The sequence below is a fragment of the Brassica napus genome, chromosome C8 (assembly GCF_020379485.1).
Source record: "Brassica napus cultivar Da-Ae chromosome C8, Da-Ae, whole genome shotgun sequence".
NCBI lineage: Eukaryota > Viridiplantae > Streptophyta > Magnoliopsida > Brassicales > Brassicaceae > Brassica > Brassica napus.
Genome location: NC_063451.1, coordinates 15276288 through 15299729, shown reverse-complemented (window position 1 = coordinate 15299729; position 23442 = coordinate 15276288). Strand labels below are relative to the sequence as shown.

Here is a 23442-nt window from a genome sequence, read left to right as displayed (position 1 = left end):
GTAAATACCAGTGGTTCCGAATCCCGCTTTACGTGTGAGAAAGAGAGAAAGAGTGTCCATCCACACCAGTCGGTGTGCTATCTATCTTTCTCTCTCTCTCTCTCTCTCGTCTTCGTGAATCTAGGGATCTGCAATCAACAATGAATCGCCACCACGATCCCAACCCTTTCGATGAAGAGGAAGAAGAAATCGTCAATCCATTCTCTGTAACGCTTTTCTCTGAATCTCCACTTTCTATTTCTAGGTCTTTTTTTTTTTTTTTAAATTTAGTTTCTGCAAGTGGGGAGCCTATATGATTTCAACCTTATTACCAATGCTCGTTTCTTCTTGGAATTGATTTTAATAGTAGAGGTTACGGATCTCCGGTTGTATCGTTAGATCTGGGAACTTGGTTAAGATTTTCCGAGAAACTACTAGTTTGGAGTGTAGTCTTTCCTTATAACTCGACTACTGGAGTTTATCGTACTGCACTGTATCGTTAGATCTAGGAACTAGGTTTTGGATTTTTCGGAGAAACCATTTAGTGTTGAGAGACTCATCTTTAACTTTTCCTCTAGGTTACTGATTGATTGTTGTAAACTTTGATTACAGAGAGGCGGTGGACGAGTTCCCGCTGCATCTAGGCCAGTTGGATTTGGCCAAAGCCTCGATGCTACTGTTGATATTCCCCTGGATAACATGAATGTAGTTTAGTATCTCTAAACTCATCATCATCATCCTCTTCTCGCTTTAATGTTTCGTGTGTTTTAATTGGTGCAGGACTCTTCACAGAAACAGAGAAAGCTTGCTGACTGGGAAGCTGAGCTTAGGAAGAAAGAAATGGTATGTACACTAACACCTCTTGATATTAACTTTGTCAAATTTAATCTTCACTCTGCTTCTTTGATACTGATTGATATTGTACTCGCTTACTCAGGATATTAAACGGAGAGAGGATGCTATTGCTAAATGTAAGCCAACAACAACAACAACTTGATGAGGATGTCACTATTGTTAATTAGTTAATATAACTAACTATACTCATAAAATAATGTTGCAGCTGGTGTTCAGATAGATGAGAAAAACTGGCCGCCGTTTTTTCCAATCATACACCATGACATTGCTAATGAGATACCAGTTCATGCTCAAAAGCTGCAGTATCTGGCTTTTGCTAGTTGGTTAGGTAAGTCTCTAGTTTTTTCTTGTTTGCCTTTTTACCTGAAATGTTTTTTGACGGGGGCTTTGTATTGGACTGCTGGTTTTCAGGTATCGTTTTGTGCCTGGTATTCAATGTGATTGCAACCATGGTCTGCTGGATTAAAGGCGGAGGTGAGCTTGACACTATACTATTATGTTTTATCTTCTAATGTTAACTGTTCTTATCAAGTTTTGTTTTGATTTAGATGAAAGTTGAACTAATGCTTGTTTTAAAATATTAATGATAGGTGTAAAGATCTTTTTCCTTGCCACAATCTATGCGTTGATGGGATGTCCACTTTCGTATGTTGTATGGTACAGGCCTCTCTACCGAGCCATGAGGTATTTGCTCCTTTTAACTAGTTTTTATTCAGATGGTTTTAGTACAATTGCATATTAAACACGATATTTCATATAGTTGATTTACTTTTTACGACCTTGTAGGACTGACAGCGCTTTGAAGTTTGGTTGGTTTTTCTTCACCTACTTGGTGAGTCATAAAAAACTTGTCATATCTAAATTTATACCTTACCCATAAGCAGATGTAGTTTCCGTTTCCCATTTGATTGACCTTAGCTATTTACAGATTCACATTGGCTTCTGCATCGTTGCTGCCATTGCCCCCCCGATCTTTTTCCATGGAAAATCATTAACGTAAGTCCTCCAATCATTGGCAACGATTCTCTTTGCGCTCAAGCTTTTAGCTACTTCGTTTATAGTTAATTAGTCTCATGAGGTTTTCACTGCAAAGTTCTAAATTGTTTGTTCGATTTAAAAATACCGTGTTATAACTTAAAATTGATAACTATATTTGCTCCTTGAACTTCGTTTTTCTCCAACTATGTTTCAACTTTGCAAGACTTTTGCGGACAGAGAAACCTAACGACTGTCAAATTAATGCTCTATCTGATAATGCTTTAGACCATTTCGCGTCTCTTTATGCTATATTGACTTGGGATAATTTTGTTCACATTTTTTTTCTTTGATCAACAGGGGTGTGCTTGCAGCAATTGATGTCATCTCAGACAGTGTATTAGCCGGGGTACAAGCCTTACATCCATTTTATAATATGTTCCCAAAGTATACGTATATGTTCACCTTGAAGAAAGCCTAATGATCTTGACCTTAATGAATGAATGCAGATCTTCTACTTCATCGGCTTTGGTCTCTTCTGCTTGGAGTCACTTCTGAGTCTATGGGTTCTTCAGGTAAGCCTCTGATCATACCGTACATGGCTTCTAACAACTGATAACCAGAACAGGTTCTGCTAATTGAACGGCGGGTAACTAACATCTTGTGTTTCTTGCAGAAAATTTACCTCTACTTTAGGGGGAACAAGTAAAGAAAAGAAGGAAGAGAGGATGGTGGTAATTTTCCCGTTCGGTAAAAAGGTTTGAAGTATGTGTATCTCGTACGAATGTGATTTTACCATTTTACCATTGTGTTGAGGTAAATTCTTTAGTTACTATAGTAGCAAGAGTGGTTTGTTCAGCTATTTCTGTTATATTTTTCGTCTGCAATACCTTTAGTACCAGTATCGTCTCTCTGAACATTTGGTGTTTTCGTGACAAAGTGAACTTTTGAAGACAAAATAGCCATAAAATTGTTAACAGTCTAAAGTCTAAACTCACTTCGGTCTCCATCTCTGATTATGCCAATCAAATATATTTTTAATAAATATTACTTGTTGAAATAGTTAATTATCTTATTTTGGCCATATACCTATTTTACTTTTTGTATTATAATAAACATTCGAGAAATTCTTTTAGATAGCTTTTATTAGTTTATTTCACAAAAATAGTTTTTCAAAAAAGAAAATGATCAAAATTTAATATGGATTTATAATCCTAAAGTTGATTAATCTAATATTTAGAGTTAAAAGGTGAAGTTTTTGTCGTAGATTTAAATTTTTAAAAATAAAAAATTAATATTAAAATTTTTAAAATAAAAAAAAATTATTTTGATCATTTTATTTTTTGAAGATTATTTTTGTAATAAAAATGGTTATTTGCGAGAATTGCCCTTATAATTTTAACGAATTTGAACTTCTGTGGATTAAGCCGAATGAGAAGCTTCGGTCTAAGTACTTGATCTTGGAGAAGAAATAAATCAAAAGAACGTTGTTATTATAACAAATCATTATGTGGATGGCCCATAACCAAGACCAAGACAAGGTCCAGCCGTGTCCAAGAGGAGAGAGAGTCAGCGTCCAAGAGGAGAGAGAGTCGGCCTATCCTTTGGCCGATTTTAGTCTTAGGACGTTTTCTATTTTTCTGTTTTAGATCTTTTCCTATTTCATGTTGTATTAGGTTTTGGATAATTTCATTTTTCCTATACTTTGTAATCCTTATATAAGGAACCTATATTGTTCATTAATAATACACAGACAATTCCCCATTCTTTTAAAACACGTTATCAGCACGATCGTCTCTAGATCCCTGAGACAAATCGAAACCTCTAAACCCTAAAAAGCCAAAACCGGCGACCACACCTAAAACCCTAATCATGTTCTTAGTTCATCAAAGAACTCAGTTGATCCCTCTTGAATCCTAGACATTCTCAGATCACGTTCTCAGCTCAGAAGAACCGTCCATCTCGCGATCGATACCCGAAGACGCGATCGCACCCGAGACGACCCGATCTCCGCGCAGCTCGCAGCCGAGACGCCTCCAGCCCGCGATCGTCCCATCCGCGACCCGATTGGAGTCCACAAGCGTCCGATCGATTCTCTCTCTCTATCTAAAGGTGGTCCGGTTCTAAACCCCTACAAAACAGAGGTATAACTTGATCTGAGAACCTAGATTGATCAGAAACCCTAATCCATTAATATGGAAACTTTGATCTTGATCAAAACCCTAAAACCTACAAGATTAAAATCGGCAATCTCTTAACTAGAAATATAGAAATCGATTCCTTAGAACTTAAATTGATTGTTCCTGATTTGATTTTAAGAAACCCTAATTTAGGAATCGAAACCCTAAACCCTAAAGGACTGAATTCGATTTTAATTGATTGAATTGTTTGTTGATTTGAGGTTTTAGGATTGTTAGATTGATTGAAGTAATCTGATCTAGAACTTAAATCCTAAAGGCCTTGAAACCTTTAATTAAAACCGACAGCCTTAGTTTTTAAAGTAGAAACCCTAAATTCATAAATCTAATTGCTAAGGTTGTTTGCATTACATATGAATTTGAATTAAATTGCATTCGTATTGTTTAAAGAAATCGACCAGCATGTAGAAACATACGAATTCGAATCTGATTGCATTTAAATACATATGGCCGTGTGGCCTTAATCTCCCTGGTACATATAGAATCATATATTAGGATTGTTCGCACCATGGTCAAAATAGATTTACATGTCCGATCGTATTGCTTGTCCACATAGCCGTGCGGCTTGTTTGATTCGCACCATGGTCGATTAGATTGATTGTTTTCTCATAGATGCGTAAGACAAGTTTGTGGCCGAGCTTGTTATACCATGCAGCCACATGATCACATTGTGAACCTAAATTGAAATGATGATGTGATTCAGATGTCGAAAATCTCAAATAGAGACTACGCAGCCCTTAATCTCTCCGGAGATAACTACTTGCAGTGGGCGCTAGATACAAAGATCAGCTTAAGGTCAAAAGGACTTGGTGATACAATCATCAAGGACAACAATGAGACCGATAAGAATCGGTACAGGGCTATAAGCATTATACGCCATCACCTCATTGAAGGTCTAAAAAATCAGTACATTACGATGGAAAATCCACTAGAGCTTTGGGATGCTTTACAGCATAGATATGATCACCAGAAAACGGTGTTACTCCCAAAGGCCAGAAATGACTGGAAGAATCTAAGATTCATGGATTATAAGTCAGTGGATGAGTACAATTCGGTCTTGTTTAAGACGGTCTCGATGCTGAGACTTTGTGGTGAAGTAGTAACCGAAGAAGAGTTACTCGAGAAAACATTCTCTACGTTTCATTCCTCAAACATAATCCTGCAGCAGCAGTACCGAATGAAAGGCTTCGCCACATACACTGATCTGATCTCGTGCCTGCTACTGGCCGAGGCAAACAATGAGCTCCTGATGAAGAACAGTGAAGCTAGACCTGTCGGATCTGCCCCATTACCAGAGGCCAATGAAGTTGAAAAGAAAAATCCCAACGAGTTCAATTACATCCAGAATGATAAAAGATCACATGGCAAAGGCCGTGGTGGATACAGGAACCGTGACAATTACTCGAACGGTAAAGATAGGTACTTGGCCGGCCGGAAAGGAAACCACAATAACCGTGGTCGTGGTTCCGATCCCGGCCGTGGCCGAGGCGGCTATGGACGAGGTCGAGGCGGTATATACAAACCGTCTTACTTAACCAAATCCGTTTGTCACAGATGTAGGATGAGCAACCATTGGGCGAAGAATTGTAGAACTCCTAAGCACTTATGTGAGCTCTACCAGGAAAGTATTAAAGACAAGAACCCGGAGGCTCACATGGTCCATGATTCCGATCATGAGGCTGATAAAGAATCCGATGTTGCAAATGATGACCTGATGGATTTTGAGACTTCTGATTGTCTCAAAGACTAAATTTTTCGATACGACTTGTTTTATTGCTTTATGATTGCTTTGGTGTTTTTAATTTCGGTGTTCTGCAACTTTAATAAATAAAAGTTTTGAAGTCTCTGAGAAATGAAATCTTATTTATAGAAATGAATGACGAAATGAGCATACTCGTGGTGGATAGTGGCACAAGTCATACAATACTTAGAGATAAAAGATATTTCTTAAATCTCACAATGCAAAGTGCAAACGTACACACCATTGCAGGTGTAGCCGGCCTGATTGAAGGTCACGGTCAGGCTTATGTGTTGATGCCTAAGGGCACTCATCTAGAGATCAAAAATGCCTTGTATTCCCCAAGCTCTAAAAGGAGCCTATTGAGTTTCAAAGACATAAGATTGAACGGTTTCCATCTTGAAACATGGGAAGAAGGAAATAAGGAATTCCTTAACATAATTTCGATCACCAAAGGCTATAAAAGGATCCTAGAAACCTTACCTGCAATGTCTACTGGCATATACTATGCAAAGGTCAGTATGATCGAGGCTAATGCCTGCGATAATTTCACTTTATGGCATAACCGGTTTGGCCATCTCGGTACTAACATGATGCGAAAGTTGATGATAAATTCACAAGGGCACACGTTCAAAGGAGTTGTCCCATACAATCTCACATGTGCAGCATGTGCACAAGGGAAACTCATAACCAGGCCATCACCAGCCAAAGTTAATAAAGAGATTATAAATTTTCTGGAAAGAATTCAGGGAGACATATGTGGACCAATACACCCACCTAGTGGGACGTTTCAGTATTTCATGGTCCTGATTGATGCATCGACCAGATGGTCGCATGTCTGTCTACTGTCCACACGAAATTTGGCATTTGCACGCCTGCTTTCTCAGATAATAAGACTGAGAGCACACTTTCCAGACTTTCCTCTAAAGACTATACGTCTAGACAATGCTAGTGAGTTTACGTCCCAGACGTTTAATGACTATTGTATGTCCATGGGGGTAAGTGTAGAACACTCCGTGGCACATGTACATACGCAGAACGGCTTGGCCGAATCATTCATTAAACGTATCCAGCTGATAGCCAGACCATTGCTCATGCGGTCTCAGCTCCCGGTATCAGCGTGGGGACATGCCGTATTACATGCAGCAGAACTGATTCGCTTCAGGCCATCTAGTGAGCATAGATATTCGCCATCCCAGTTACTCACGGGTCATGAGCCAGACGTGTCCCACATCAAAACATTTGGATGTGCCGTCTACGTTCCAATTGCTCCACCACAGAGAACGAAAATGGGACCACAAAGGAGGATGGGAATATACGTAGGATATGACTCCCCGAGCATTATAAAGTATCTTGAGCCAACAACCGGTGATTTGTTTAAGGCCAGATACGCAGACTCACAGTTTGATGAGTCCACATATCCGACCTTAGGGGGAGATAACGGCCGGTTGAACAAAGAAATCGAATGGTCTCGACCATCAATATCTTGGCAAGATCCTCGGACTAAAGAATGTGATATGGAAGTCCAAAAGATTATACATCTTCAAAAGCTAGCTAATCAACTGCCAGATTCATTTGTTGACCCAAATCGAGTGACAAAATCGTATATCCCGGCTTGTAATGCACCAATACTAATAGATGTCCACAAGGGACAAGGTCAAGTGGCTACAGAGTCTAAACAACGTCTCAAACGTGGTAGACCTATTGGTTCCAAAGATAAACAGCCTCGGAAGTCCAAGAGAGGTGTTGGATCCGAGAGCATCAAGGAAACCGTCCAGAACATTGATGGATCTGCCGAGCCGACCCAGACGGTCAAGCAAAGTGGGCCGGCCACACCAACTGATCCGACCGTTCCAAATGATGGGGTTCGGGACGCCAAACTTCATGGGACACAAGGGCCGGACAATCAAAAGATCTCTATAAATCATATAATGTCTGGAACGAAATGGAACAGAAATGATATCGACGTCGATGATAGTTTTGCTTATAAAGTAGCACTTGAGATCATGGAAAAGGATTAGGATCTAGAACCCACGTCCATATATGAATGCATGCAAAGATCAGATTGGATCAAATGGAAAGAAGCTATAAACGTGGAGTTAGAATCATTAAAGAAAAGAGGTGTTTTTGGCCCTATAACCGTGACACCTAGAGATGTCAAACCAGTGGGATACAAATGGGTCTTTGTGAGAAAGAGAAATGAGAAAGGAGAAGTAGTGAGATACAAAGCACAGCTTGTAGCACAAAGATTCTCACAGAGACCAGGAATAGATTATGAGGAAACTTATTCCCCTGTGGTGGACGCAACTACATTACGATACTTGATCAGTCTGGCCGTGAAAGAGAAGCTTGATCTGCGCCTAATGGATGTAGTAACTGCGTATCTGTACGGTCCACTGGATAATGAAATTCATATGAGAGTTCCAGAGGGTATTGAGCTCAAAGATAAGAAAGGTTCTCGAGAACAGCATTGTATTAAGCTGAATAAAGCCTTGTACGGTTTGAAACAATCAGGTCGAATGTGGTACAACATATTATCATAGTACCTAATGAAAGAGGGTTATAAGAATGATCCAATAAGTCCATGTATTTTTATAAAGAGATTTGACATCAAGGGCTTCGTGATTATGTCTGTCTATGTGGACGACCTGAATGTGATTGGAACCCCTGGAGAGATTTCCCAAACGGTCGAATGTCTAAAGAAAGAATTCGAAATGAAAGACTTAGGAAAAACTAAGTTATGTTTGAGACTGCAATTTGAGTATGTGGATAATGGAATCCTTGTGCATCAAAAGACATATACAGAAAAGATACTCAAGCAGTTCAATATGGACAAGGTTCATTCCTTGTCGAGTCCTATGGTCGTAAGGTCCTTAGACCTAGACAAAGATCCATTCGGACCAACTAAGCCAGACGAGGATATGCTCGGGCCAGAATACCTTATCTAAGTGCCATTGGAGCCTTAATGTATTTGGCTAGCCATACTAGACCGGACATTAGTTTTGCCGTGAGTTTACTGTCTAGATTCAGTTCATGTCCGACACTTAGGCACTGGAACGGAATAAAACATCTGTTTAGATATCTGCAAGGAACAACCGATCTCGGATTGTTCTATACTGATCGGCCAAGAGAGAACATGGCCGGATATGCAGATGCTGGGTACTTATCTGACCCACACAATGCTAGATCTCAGACAGGTTATGTGTTTATACACAGTGGGGCTGCAGTAAGTTGGCGGTCCACAAAACAAACCTTAGTGGCAACATCATCTAATCATGCCGAGATCATAGCCATGTATGAAGCAAGCCGAGAGCTTGTGTGGTTGAGGAACATGACCGGCCATATCCTAAGGGAGAGTGGCTTGGCCGTGGGAAAAGAAAAGGAAGAACCAACGATCATCTATGAGGACAATGCAGCCTGTATAGCTCAGCTCAAAGATGGATACGTTAAGGGAGATAGAACAAAACACATCTTGCGTAAGTTCTTCTTCACCCATGACCTGCAGAAGGCTAAAGAAGCTGAAGTGGTTCATGTTCGGTCCAGTGACAATTCGGCCGATCTGTTTACCAAGTCTCTGTCAACCTCAACGTTCAGGAAGCTGTTTCATCAGATAGGAATGCGCCAGTTGAAAGATCTTCAGTGATGCCTTCATCAGGGGGGAGTGTCATGTGTTGTACTCTTTTTCCTGTCTACGGTTTCCATTTTTTCCTACCTTGGGTTTTTGGTTTTCCTAGAGAGGTTTTAATGAGGCAACGTCGTGCATGATACAAACCCATATGGTTATGGCATCCAAGGGGGAGTGTTATAAATCATTATGTGGATGGCCCATAACCAAGACCAAGACAAGGCCCAGCCGTGTCCAAGAGGAGAGAGAGTCAGCGTCCAAGAGGAGAGAGAGTCGGCCTATCCCTTAGCCAACTTTAGTCTTAGGACGTTTTCCATTTTTCTGTTTTAGATCTTTTTCTATTTCATGTTGTATTAGGGTTTGGATAATTTTCTTTTTTCTATACTTTGTAATCCTTATATAAGGAAACTTTATTGTTCATTAATAATACACAGACAATTTCCCATCCTTTTCCAACAAACGTAAAGTTGTTCCAAGGCCATAAAGATTCGAAGTGTCAATGGGACCCACATAATACACTCTCACACAACTTCAGACCATAAACACATAATCCCCATTCCTCCACTTATATTCCCCCACGTGTCAATACAAATATCCAAAAGCTAGCTAATAACGACCATGTGTTTCTCCATGCCTTGTTTTATCGCTTCATCGGCAACTCCACCCTCTTTGAAACTTCAATATCCAGTAACCATTTCAGCTTAATAGTTAAACATATACCATTTTGCATATCTTAACCAAAGACAAACAAAAGAAAACATGAAGTAAATAGAAAAATGTTGCTTGTTTTTGTGGCTATAAATGTTTTGTTATCCTCTATATCATCAACAATTATTTTGACAAAGAGACTAAAAAGATTACAAAGCATATTACTCCAGTAAACCAAAACATGAGCCACACATTTTTTTAAAGAAAAAACAAAACTCATTTTCTTCTTTGCATATTGCCATTTGTTTCCTTTAGACCCATTTTCCTCCTCTCATTTATCTCCTTATATCACCACACAACAACCCATAAATCAAAACTCGTTACCCACAATTCTTACATTCTATCCTAATCCTCATCACTCAAACCAAAGCAGGGAGAGCTTAGGCGGAGAAGAAGAGGAAGAGGATCCCCAAACATCAACAACAATGGCTGTCTCAACAATCTACTCAACACGAGCTCTCAACTCAACTCATTTCTTAACCTCTTCTCCTTCTTCCTCCACCTCAAAACAAGTCTTCTTCTACCGTCGTCATCAATCCCAAACCAACCGTAGATTCAACACAATCATCACTTGCGCTGCACAGCAAACCGTCGTGATCGGACTCGCAGCCGACTCAGGATGCGGTAAAAGTACCTTCATGCGGAGGCTGACCAGTGTCTTCGGTGGTGCCGCCGAGCCACCAAAAGGAGGGAACCCTGACTCCAACACACTCATCAGTGACATGACCACTGTGATCTGTCTCGACGATTACCATTCCTTAGACAGGACTGGTCGCAAAGAGAAAGGAGTCACTGCTTTGGACCCACGCGCCAATGACTTTGATCTCATGTATGAGCAAGTCAAAGCTCTCAAGAGTAGTATCGCCGTCGAGAAACCCATTTATAATCACGTCACTGGACTTCTTGATGCCCCTGAGCTTATTCAGCCTCCTAAAATTCTCGTGATCGAGGGTCTTCACCCAATGTAAGCTACTCAATACTCTGTTTATTCTTTCAGACATACATATTTATATGTTTTTCTTGTCGGAATTTGGATGATGATGAATAATTAAAATATTTAAAATAAGATCCAGTATCAGAATCAAAAGAATGGATTTTTGAACCTTTGCATGAAAGTCTCGTAGTTGGGCAATATTAGATTTTATTCGAATAATTAAGTCTATAGTTTGGGTGGATACTCGTTACAATATTTTTATAATAAAGGTTTTATCCCCATGTTTAATTAAGTCTATATAGTTTCGGTCATCTAATATTTTTTTTAATAGTAATTACTTTATCAACATGTGAAGGTTTGATGAGAGAGTAAGAGAATTATTGGACTTCAGTATCTACCTAGACATTAGCAATGAGGTCAAGTTCGCTTGGAAAATCCAGAGGGACATGGCTGAAAGAGGTCACAGCTTAGAGAGCATCAAAGCAAGTATAGAAGCACGAAAGCCCGACTTCGATGCATTCATTGGTATGATTCTAACTTCGGTTTTCAGTTTTACCGGATAAAACAAAATGATCTGTTTAACAATCTATGAATGGCTTATACAGACCCACAAAAGCAGTATGCGGATGCGGTGATAGAAGTGCTTCCAACGCAGCTAATTCCAGATGACAATGAAGGCAAAGTGTTGAGAGTGAGATTGATTATGAAGGAAGGTGTTAAGTACTTCAGCCCTGTTTACCTTTTCGATGAAGGCTCAACCATCTCGTGGATCCCTTGTGGTCGTAAACTCACCTGCTCGTACCCTGGCATCAAGTTGAACTATGAACCTGATACCTACTTCGACCATGAGGTACATTTATCTATATGTTTCTCTATTGGTAACATTGCAAAAAATGAGTTTAGTTTCTTTAGCTTTAGTTTGAGAATTTTGTTCTGTCTGTTTCAGGTTTCGGTTTTGGAGATGGATGGGCAGTTCGATAGACTAGACGAGCTGATTTACGTGGAGAGTCATTTGAGCAACCTCTCGAGCAAATTCTACGGTGAAGTCACTCAACAGATGCTTAAACATGCTGACTTCCCTGGTAGCAACAACGGGACTGGTCTTTTCCAGACCATTGTTGGATTGAAGATCAGAGATCTCTATGAGCAGCTCATTGCCAACAAAGCCACTGCGCCTGCAGAAATTGCTAAAGCCTAAGAAAGCACAATAGAATCCATCGATAAATCCGTTCCTAGTTTCTTTCCTTCTTTCTTTATGCGTTGTTTCCCGCGGATTTTCATGGCGAAAAAGGACGGTCTTTCTTGGTTTGTAATTTGTGTGGAGATGGTCAAGAAAAAAAAAATATATGTAGAGAAGTTTATAGAAGAGCAATAATAATCTGGTTAATACATTGATCCATCTTCTCTTCTCTTGTATATATAATAAATCATTATTTAAATAAATAAATAAATAAAAATTTTAAAAAAATAATTTTTTTATGTTTTCGGATTATACTTTTTCAAATTCGAACTTTTTATAAAAAAAATTTGAAATTTTTTTTTGAATTTTTTTATTATTTTCTAAAAAAATTTCATTTTGAAAATCAAAAATTATGTTTGAAACTTTTTTTTTTAATTTTTTAAATTTGTTATCTATTTATTTATATATTGAAAAAATGATTGCTGACTACATGAAGTATTGGACAACATAAAAGGTTATTAGCCTATGAAACCACCTGTTCAGATAGCCAAATCGGGGGTAGTGAATCGACATATAACATAGCTGAAGGAGAACTCCTCGCACCACGGGCAAGCTTGTCTGCCATTGCGTTTTGTGCCCTTGGAATATGTCTGATCTTGAAGTTAGGGAAGAAAGTCTTACTGCGGCAGAATTCTTCCATGTGTGTAGCAAACGCTGGTCATTCTTCAGGTGATGACACCATCCATCAACTTAATGATATTATAAGGTTAACATCACGAGTTTAATTTCATTCATCCAAAACTGATGCAACTGTCACAAACCGTTTAACTATCTCGTTTCATCAATTAAAACATGACCGATCCGACCGTAATTTAACTAAAATTAGATTTTAACCAACGTTTTAAAGCATAAGAATATTTTTAACAAAAACTAATTTACAAAATCAATATGTTTTAACATTTTTTTATAAGTAGTGTTTTATATTTTAGTGTATTTGAAAACTATATAATTAAATTACTTTATTTGTATTAACTATATTCTTATTTGACGTCAATTTATTAACTTTCACATTTTATTTGTTTAAAACTTATTTAATGTCAACTTAAACCAAACATAATCTCGCATATATAATTATGAATTATATACTTTTATGAATAAAAATAATCTAAGAATAAGAATATAATATGAAAGTTTTACTAAGCTTAAATGAATGCAATTTTTGTTTATAAAAATATAAATAATATAATTCATTAATTTAATTAATTTATGTTAAACAAATAAAATATTAGAATCAGTAAATTGACATAAAATAAGTTTTATAATAAAAAAATTGATCAAATAAGTATATATCACACAACTAATCAAATGAATTACATAAATTGTATTAAAAGTTAATTAAAAACAATATTAAATAATTTAAAAAAGCTAAATTAAATAATATCTTTTATAAATTTCATATTAATATAAATAAAATAATACAATTATATAGTTTTCAAATGCACTAAAATAAAAATGTTAAAACACTATATCTACTTACCAAAATTTTATAAAACATAGTGATTTTGTAAATTAGATTTTGTTAAAAATATTCTTATACTTTTAAAACGCGGATCAAAATCTAGTTTTAGTTAAATTACTGTGAGGTACATCATATTTTAATGGGAGAATTGCCAAGTGTGACTCAAAACTTGGAGTCAAACCCAAAACAATACCCCAACTTGGGTCAAAGGCAAAAGTAACCTAAAAGGCTATTGAAATTACAACTATCCCCTGTGACCAAACAAAAAAACGGAATTTTTTTTACGTTTCTACCCCTCGCAAGTCGTCTGTTTAGACGACTTGAAAATAAGTCGTCCAGACGACTTAACTGAAAGTCGTCTGGACAGTTAGTCTTAAACATAATTTAAAAATTTTGTAAAAAATATTTTGATAAGTGAAAAATGGGAATTATGTAATTAACATATGTCTTAGGAGGTATAAATTAAGATATAACAAATTTCAATTGTTTTCAGCATAGATGAGTGAAAGTAGTGAGTCATGATATTCTTTAGTTTATGTTTCATCAACATATGTTGTAGTATTGTATGTGTTCTTAGGGTTAGATTTTGGAAAGCATTAAAACCGTTTTTGAAAATTTTTAAAATTACTTATGCGTGTTCATTTCTGTGTATAGTAAACACTATTTAAGTATAATTTGATTTTATAACGTGGTTAGTTAGTTAATCTAGTCATTTTAGTTTAGGGGTTCATTTTAGGGTCTAGGACGACTTAATATTTTGTCGTCTGAAAACAGACGACTAAATATTAAGTCGTCTGTTGTACATTATCAGCCAGAATAAGTCGTCTAAACCGGACCAAACCTTAAAGGCGATTTCGAATTCCCACGATTTCCGAACAAACCATCGTTCTCAACGTCAGCTATCTATCTCACTTCATTCTCACCGTTGTCGCCGCAGTTTACCAATGTACTTTTAAAGCTAACCGGATTATTTACCCAATATATAAGGTGATTTTTATTTTTTTTGTTTCATTTTTCGCGAAATTCAGAAACCCTAACAGTTCTCTCTCAAAGGCGATTTCGAATTCCCACGATTTCCGAACAAACCATCGTTCTCAACGTCAGCTATCTATCTCACTTCATTCTCACCGTTGTCGCCGCAGCTTCTTCTAACCCTAGCGCCGCCGATTCCTCTACACCCTAGCGCCGCCGATTCCTCTAAACCCTAGCGCCGCCGCTTCCACTATTTCCGAACAAACCGTCGCCCTCGCCACCGTGGTCACCAACGTTCTCACCGCCGCTTTCTCTAAACACTAGCGCCCCCGCTTCTTCTAAACCCTAGCGCCGCCGCTTCTTCTCTGTAAACCTTAGCGCCGTTTCTCTGTAAACCCTAACGCCGCTAAGTCATCAATCTCGAGGAAAAGATGAACATAAAACGTTGTCTCTATCAATTTACTCATTCTCACCGTTTCACGTTTATTTTTTCAGATCTATAACCGCAATGACGAGTACTCCAACTCCTTCTGCGACTGGAAGACTTGTAAGTAATTTAAGTCGTCTGGAAAGTCTTCCAACTGGACGACTTAGTAGATGACTTAAATATAAGTCGTCCATTTGGAAGACTTTCCAGACGACTTAAATTTAAGTCGTCTACTAAGTCGTCTGGACTTATATTGTTGTCTTTGATTATTTTGCAGACAAAAAGGATGGATATTCCAGAACTCCCCCGTAGGTTATACACATCAGGGGAAGAGCCAGAAGCCCACAATAGCATTTCGTATCATACGGATAACAGCAAGTTGCATACTGCTCTTAGGAAAGCTCTTACTGATGACGAATTTGAAGAGCTCAAGGAGTCGAGTTTGGGAGTTTTCATCAAGTTCAAGGAGCAGGGATTTGGTTGGGCTTCAAGGCTGGTTCACTACATGCTCAGTTTCAAGCTGGACATTAAGAAGAAGTATGAGATGTGGTCTCTCGTTGGTCCAGAACCTTTGAGGTTTTCACTGTTAGAGTTTGAAAACCTCACTGGTCTAAACTGCGAGTACATCGAGGACCTTGAGACACCAAAATGTGACGTTACCCCAGAGATGGTTTCTTTCTGGGGGATGCTGGGAGTTCATCTGGAAGCTGGGCCAACTACTGATCAGATAATAGCAGCACTGAAGAGATGCGGGGATTGGTCCAGGGAAGATCGCAAGCGGCTCGCGTACCTCTCCATCTTCACTGGATTCATTGAAGGGAGAAAGTTTTCAACCGCTACACGATCTACTCTGGCAAGGCTAGTGATGGATTTAGAACGGTTTGAGAATTATCCATGGGGGAGAGTCGCGTTTAAGGTGCTGATGGACTCTTTGTGGAACAAAGAAATTGCTGGCTGTTACACCGTGGATGGGTTTATACAAGTTCTTCAGGTCTGGACGTACACAGCTATGCCGGAATTGGGTGCTAGTATTGGTGGTCCCAGAGCAGACAGTCCGTCTCCACCGATACTGGCTTACGAGGGCAGCAGAGGCCGCAGATCAATGAAAGCTGCTATCTTGAGTCAGGTATTTACTTCAATCCAAAAGACTGCGCAGACGACTTATTATAAGTCGTCTGGAAGGTCGTCCAGCTGGACGACTTATCGGACGACTTATAATAAGTCGTCTGGAAAGTCTTCCCAGCTGGACGACTTATCGGACGACTTAATTAAGTCGTCTGGAAAGTCTTCCATCTGGACGACTTATTAGACGACTTATTATAAGTCGTCTGGAAGGTCTTCCAGCTGGACGACTTAGTAGACGACTTATAATTAAGTCGTCTATTTAGTATTTTTTTTCAAATATCTAACTCGATTCTTCTATTTACTGCAGACCCGCGTGATCAACTTTGTTGAGAAGGACATTAGTGAAATGTGGCCAAAATGGGACTCTGAGGTTGAGGACCTGCCCGCGGAGAACATCATTAAAGTCATGTATGAGCGGAGACCGTGGAAGTGGACCATGGATTGCTGGGAAGTCACTGGTACTAAGGTCAATACAAAACCTAAGGTTGTGACTCCATCGAAGAAGGCCAAAGAGATGGTTGTGTTGGAGGAGGAGGAGGAGGAGGAGGAAGACAATCCAAGACCTCGGAAGAAAGCTCGTAAAGAGGCTCCTAAAGTGGCTAGTGAAGAGGCTAGAGAAGAGGCTAGAGGGGTGACCAGAGAGGAGTTGGAAATTATGTTCAAGGGCGTAGCTGACTGCATGAAAAAAGGGTTTAATAAGTGCATGAGGGAGTTTAGGAAGTTGTCCGATAGATTGGAAGCTGTGGAGAAGAAGGTTGGTGTCACCAATCAGGCTACCCCTCCACCTCTAACCAATCAGGCTACCCCTCAAGATAAACAGCCTACCCCTCTTGCCAAAGAAACCGGGGGTAGAAACAAACAGGCTACCCCTCATGCCAATGAAACCGTGGTTAGTAACCAGCCTCCTCCTCATCAAACCAAACAGCAGCCTCCTCCTCCTCAAAAGAAACAGCAGCAGCCTCCTCCTCCTCATCAAACCAAACAGCAGCCTCCTCCTCCTCAAAAGAAACAGCAGCAGCCTCCTCCTCCTCAAAAGAAACAGCCTCCTCCTCAAAAGAAACAGCCTCCTCAAATCAAAGAGGTTAGTATCAAATCCAGGGTTAACTAGTTGTCCAGACGACTGTAAAAGTTGTCTGGACGACTAGTTGACCCTGGACGACTTAAACGTAAGTTGTCTGGACGACTAGTTGACCACGGAAGACTTAATTTTAAGTCGTCCAGGGTCAACTAGTCGTCCAGACAACTTTTATTTAAGTCGTCCAGGGTTAACTTGTGTGCAACTTTTATTGCAGAGATGGTTGCCGGAGGATACAGCAACCGAGGCGAACTCGGTAAATAAGATCTTGCCGGAGGATAAAGCAGATGGTGTCACCTCCAAAGAGATTGTTGCTGTCACTTCCACCGATCACCAACCGAGCCTCGCTTCCACCGATCAACAACCGAGCCTCGCTTCCACCGAGCCAAGCGATCCAGTTTCAGAACCGAGCCTGGTTGTATTGGACAAGCGTGCAAAGAGTAAACGAGCGAAGAAACCTGCTCCCACTGTGAGATCTCCTTATACGGCAGAGAAAAAAAAAGATAAAGTGGCAGCCTATAATCCATTTCCGCCAGTAAACAAAGATAAGTTGAAGGAACTCGCTGATTGGTTGAAAACTGATCCGTAAGTGATTGCTTTACCCATAATAGCTTGATTTAGTCGTCCAAAACTGATTGCTTTTTTGTTTGCAGTCATTATTTAACTAAGACCGAGGACAAACCACGTACATCACCAACAAGGTGGTACCACTTCCTCCGGACAGCCAGAGGATGGCTGGAAGACTGCGTAAGTCTTCTGCACGCGACTTATATTTAAGTCGTCTGGTAACTTCTAACTTGTTATATTTAATATGCAGCATATAGATGCTTGGATTAATGTGCTAAGGCAGAGGTATCAGGAGAACCCACAAGCTTTCAGGAGCGAGCGAATGTGCTTCCTGGATCACAACTTTTCCCAGTCTTGGAGAGAGCAGTATCAGCTCTTCAAAACATCGGAACCTGATCACAAAGGTTTAGGAAGAGTTCTACCTGGTGGGGCGTCGAATTTTTATGACGGATCAATACCTTCATTTTGCCAATCAAACAAGAAGTGGGGGGAGGACATTGATGATATCTATGCGCCAGTGAACTTGGACGACAAGCATTGGGTTGCTATTTGGATATCGATCCCTAAGAGGCACATAGTCGTCTGGGACAGCATACCTTCATCTAGTGTACCAGACGCATGGGATGCGATAATGGAGCCTTTTCTCCAGATGGTCCCTTATCTGCTTGTTGAGTGCGCAGCCACCGACGAAATACGGGTCAAATACGGGTTGGAGCCATACACATATGAGAGACCGCTGAAAGGTGTACCCACGGCCAACAATGGTGATTGTGGCGTGTACGCTGTAAAGTACATTGAATGTCATGCTCTTGGGGTCTCCTTTGACCCTAAAGACTTTGCTAGGTGCAACGCGAAGAAAATGAGGGATAATATGGCGGTGGATATATGGAAGGAGCTTGTTGATCAGCATCTGAAAGAAAATGTGGATGGTGATAAGTTCGTGGGCATGTATGATTAGATTTGTGTTTGTATTTGAACTTGTCTTTGTATTTGAACATGATTTTTTAACGAGCGAAGTATTTGTATTTCAGCTTGTCTTTGTATAGATTTGTAAATATATAAGTTGTCTGGAAGAAATAAGTCGTCTGGAAGGTTTTCCAACTGGACGACTTACAAATAAGTCGTCTAGAAGGTTTGGACGACTTATTATAAGTCGTCTGGAAGGTTTTCCAACTGGACGACTTACAAATAAGTCGTCTAGAAGGTTTGGACGACTTATTATAAGTCGTCTGGAAGGTTTTCCAACTGGACGACTTACAAATAAGTCGTCTAGAAGGTTTGGACGACTTATTATAAGTCGTCTGGAAGGTTTTCCAACTGGACGACTTACAAATAAGTCATCTAGAAGGTTTGGACGACTTGAAGGGATAGTAGAAGGTAGTCTAAAAATAAAATACACTTGAAGGGATAGTAGAAGGTCGTCTAAAAATAAAATACACTGGACGACTTAGTAGAAGGTCGTCTAAAAATAAAATACACTGGACGACTAAAATTTTAGTCGTCTGGACGGGTAATCAAGACTGGACGACTTAAATTTAGGTCGTCTGGACAACTAGTCAACTGGTTGTGTACATTGTGGTTTCGTATGGCCAGTTTCCTTGCAGTTTGAGCATCTCCGTGCCCTGTGTTTCTTCCTGGGTTTGTGTCCTCTCATCCTAGATAGCTCCAACCAAGATTGCCATCTTGATTTCTTCGGTCTCCCCCGACCACGCTTTAGTTCTGGAGGAAAGCATTCTCGTTCCTCAATATGTTGTGACACGATAGGATATATATTCTCTGAGTATCCTGCATACAGATAATTCTTTGAGTACAGTGGACATACAAGTGTGGAGATATGCAAACCAGCATGTATTCCAGCAGCTATAGCATGAGAGCAAGGTATTTTCTCCACTCCATAGACACCACAATCACACTTTGCATGTTCCAAATCAACCACACAGTCCATTTTGCCACCTTTGACAAAGAAATGCCATCCATCAATTGGTTCGACCGTCATCGTACCCGCTATCTCTTCTCGAACAGCAAGCAAGTATTCAACACCCCCGCTATGTTCAGTTGTGAGACTCAAAGCATCTTGTCTCCTTTTCCAATACCATTTTCCTAACTTCTGCCTTATGAACTCCAGCAGGAACGTAATCGGAAATCCTCTTGCTCGCTTCAGTGCGGAATTAATAGATTCAGCAATGTTGCTTGTTTTTATGTTGAACCTGTTCCCCTTACAATAAACCCTTGACCATAGCCTGACGTCGGCTTTCTCCAAATACGTTGCAAGTTCCGGGTTTGCACTCCGTATCTCAGCCATGTACCGGTCAAAATCGTAAACCGTGTGAGCATAAGCAGCCCCTTTCACCAAGTACATGAGATGTTTCCCTTTAAACTTTTTGACAATGTTATCTTGAAGGTGATAATAACATATTCCTCGGGTTGCCCAAGGAAACACCTTATCACACGCACTTTTAATGGCCTTGTGCCGGTCGGAGACTATCACCAGAGGCTTGTCATGAGATATACAACTAGCCAATTTTGTGAAAAACCATTCCCAAGAAGGTATATCTTCCTCATCCACGATCCCAAAAGCCAATGGGAATATCTGAAAATTGCCATCTTGTGCGGCTGCAACTAACATAGTTCCTCCATACTTTCCACTTAGGTGAGTTCCATCCACCACAATGACCCTTCTCTGATACTTAAAACCTTTGATAGAAGCTCCAAAAGAGAGAAATAGATACTTAAATCTTTTCATAGAATCAAGTTCTATCGCCGTGATAGAATCAGGATTTGCAATGGAGATTTGCTCGAGATATGATGCCAGACGCGAATACCCTTCTTCTGCTGATCCTCTCACCAATCTTTGTGCATATAACAGTGCTCTGTATGAAGTGGTGTAATCAAGCGCCATGCCAAACATGTTCCTCATTGCATCAGTGATATGCTGCGGAGTTATCCCATCAATGATTCCAACACGATCAATGAAAAGACTACCTACATACTTCGGAGTACAGTGTCTCCGCTGAGCGATTCGGTCTCCCGCTGAGCATAAATGTTTTTCCACATACTTTGTTACCCAAAACGTGTTTGTCCCATGTTTGACACTCGCTCTGACCTTCCATCCACAATAGCTAACCGGACATGTTGCCACAACGAGAGTTTTCGTTGATTTGTATAATCTGAAAGAAAACTTACCCCTCACTGCTGCCAACCGCAGCTCTGAAAGCAGTGCACCCTTGCTAACAAAACTCTGGTTGACATAGATACTGGTACCATTCGATTTTCCTCCTTCAATAGCATTTGTCTTAGCATATGTCTTTTGGATTTCTTCAAAACAAATATTATCATCATCTTCCTCGTCCTCATCTGGAACCTTTCCATAAAGACTGTAATCCCCACCATTCTGATCCGTTTCACCAACAATAGAATTATCAGCATCCTCCTCCCCATTTTCCTCCTCCCCATCTTGATTTTCATCTTCAACAAACTCATTATCACCAACATCTTCAAAACATTCATCAGCTTCATCATCATCACCAACATCTTCTTCCCATTCACCAGCTTCATCATCATCACCAACATCTTCTTCCCATTCACCAGCTTCATCATTATCACCAACATCTTTTTCCCATTCACCAGCTTCATCAATATCCCTTTTCTCTGAAACCGTTTCGACCTTGCTGCGGCTTGATACACAAAGACATACTCTATGGGTTTTGAGTATCTCCAGCAAGTTTCGAACTTGTCTATCACTTGTAACATGAATGGGAAGACTGCCTGGAGCCATCATCATTTCTGCTGGTAATGAGTAGCTAATCTCCACACTCACTGTTCTCATGTCCAGGTTATAATCTTCTTGAGCCATTGCAACAAGTTCAGCATGTGTTGAATCTTCATTCAATAAAAACAATCTTGCTCCTTTGAGATCATCAACCACAAAATCCCAACGGAAATCTCTCAACAACCATTCTCCATACACTGCATGTAACTGAAAAATCATCTGCAAATATTCAAAATAAAACACATTAGTAAACATAGAGAAAATGAAGAAGTTCAATAAACATTGCCGCAGACGACTTAGCATTAAGTCGTCCAGAAGACTTAAAGGTAAGTCGTCTAAAGAGGTCACTTTTGCAATTGAAAATTAAAAGGGACGACTTAATTCTAAGTCGTCCGGCTTTGTTTGTTAAAAAAAAAACTTCAGACGACTTATATATAAGTCGTCTACGAGAAACGGGCTAGTTTTGCATTTGACCGAATCGTGTCAGATCTTTGACTATTTCTGGACGACTTATAATTCAGTCGTCTCTGGGAAAGTTAAAATTTCAATATTTTATGAAAACTTGACACGTAAGTCGTCCTAGGTTAGTTTTGTAATTGAAAAATAAAACTTGAAATTTAACTTTCTCCAGACGACTTAGATGAAAGTCGTCCAGCTAAACGACTTAATTTAAGGTCGTCCGGGATAAGCAAGGTTTGACCAGAAAATTGGGAAAAATTCTGGACGACTTTGCTTTCCCCGGACGACTTTAAATTAAGTCTTCTGGAGGGACGACTTTATATTAAGTCGTCTGGTTAAAGTTAAATTATGAAGTTTTATTTTTCAATTACAAAACTAACCTAGGACGACTTACACGTAAGTCGTCAAGTTTTCATAAAATATTGAAATTTTAACTTTCCCAGAGACGACTGAATTATAAGTCGTCCAGAAATAGTCAAAGATCTGACACGATTCGGTCAAATGCAAAACTAGCCCGTTTCTCGTAGACGACTTATATATAAGTCGTCTGGAGTGTTTTTTTTTAACAAACAAAGCTGGACGACTTAATTTAAGTCGTCCGTTTGACCAGAAGACTCATCAGTAAGTCTTCTACATACAGATGACTTACTAGTAAGTCTTCTACGCGAACAGATCTTGAAAAAAAATTCAAATTCGTACCTTAAACTAGGTGAGATGACTTCGTTTGCACACAGGGTCTTCTCCAACCACCCAGAACCTCAAACGAAAGCAACCGTAAGTCAAAACGAAAGAAATATGGTTCTGTCAACCATAGCCCATATTTTGAATCAAAAGCTTGAGTTTTTTGGATGAATATAGAGAGAAAGTGAAAGAAATGTTGTTTTTAGTTCATAACAATTGAAACAGAGAGAGTGTAAAGAGATTTACGTGCATTAAAGGGCATTAAAAGCTCCAAACAGTTCGTACAAGGTTGTTGCCACTATTCATTGCAGTGGCAATATTGTAAATACTTGAAGAAGATGAGGTTGAGACAGTAAAGAAGCCATTTTCGAAAAAAAGAAAAAAAAAATGTTAATGGCATTTTCGTAGATAAAATGCAGGTGTGGGGTTAAAATCTCAAAAAAAAAGGAGTCAAAAGAAAATGTTAGTTTTCTGTTTGACTTCAAGTTTTGAGTCACTTTTGCAAAAATCCCTATTTTAATTGATAAAACATGAGATATAAATGATGTCTCACATCCACATCATTTTTTAGATGAATGAAATTAAACTCGTGATGTTAACTACATAACATCATTAAGTTGAGGGATGTTGTCATGCATAACATATACTTCGTGTAG

At 39.4% G+C, this 23442-nt stretch overlaps 3 protein-coding genes across 4 annotated transcripts; all 3 read left to right on the top strand.

Moving 5' to 3' along the window:
* Positions 1-22: 22 nt before the first annotated feature.
* On the top strand, positions 23-2713 carry LOC106381947 (secretory carrier-associated membrane protein 4). 2 transcript variants are annotated; one of them, XM_013821886.3, is made up of 12 exons: positions 23-206; positions 592-684; positions 760-822; positions 917-950; positions 1040-1162; positions 1246-1308; positions 1425-1518; positions 1621-1666; positions 1763-1830; positions 2170-2218; positions 2319-2384; positions 2486-2713. In XM_013821886.3, the coding sequence occupies exons 1-12, from the start codon at positions 141-143 to the stop codon at positions 2516-2518; spliced, it is 798 nt and encodes a 265-aa protein (XP_013677340.1). In that variant the 5' UTR covers positions 23-140; the 3' UTR covers positions 2519-2713. The 2 variants fall into 2 exon arrangements, with proteins under 2 accessions (XP_013677340.1, XP_013677339.1); XM_013821885.3 differs by having other exon boundaries at positions 592-687.
* Positions 2714-5256: 2543 nt separating this feature from the next.
* On the top strand, positions 5257-6919 carry LOC106378546. The gene is made up of 2 exons (XM_013818657.1): positions 5257-5743; positions 6852-6919. The coding sequence occupies exons 1-2, from the start codon at positions 5257-5259 to the stop codon at positions 6917-6919; spliced, it is 555 nt and encodes a 184-aa protein (XP_013674111.1).
* Positions 6920-10503: 3584 nt separating this feature from the next.
* Positions 10504-12403, top strand: LOC106381948 (phosphoribulokinase, chloroplastic). The gene is made up of 4 exons (XM_013821887.3): positions 10504-11042; positions 11368-11537; positions 11618-11862; positions 11959-12403. Exons 1-4 carry the CDS (start codon positions 10504-10506, stop codon positions 12208-12210), a joined length of 1206 nt encoding a protein of 401 aa, XP_013677341.1. The 3' UTR covers positions 12211-12403.
* Positions 12404-23442: the final 11039 nt, after the last annotated feature.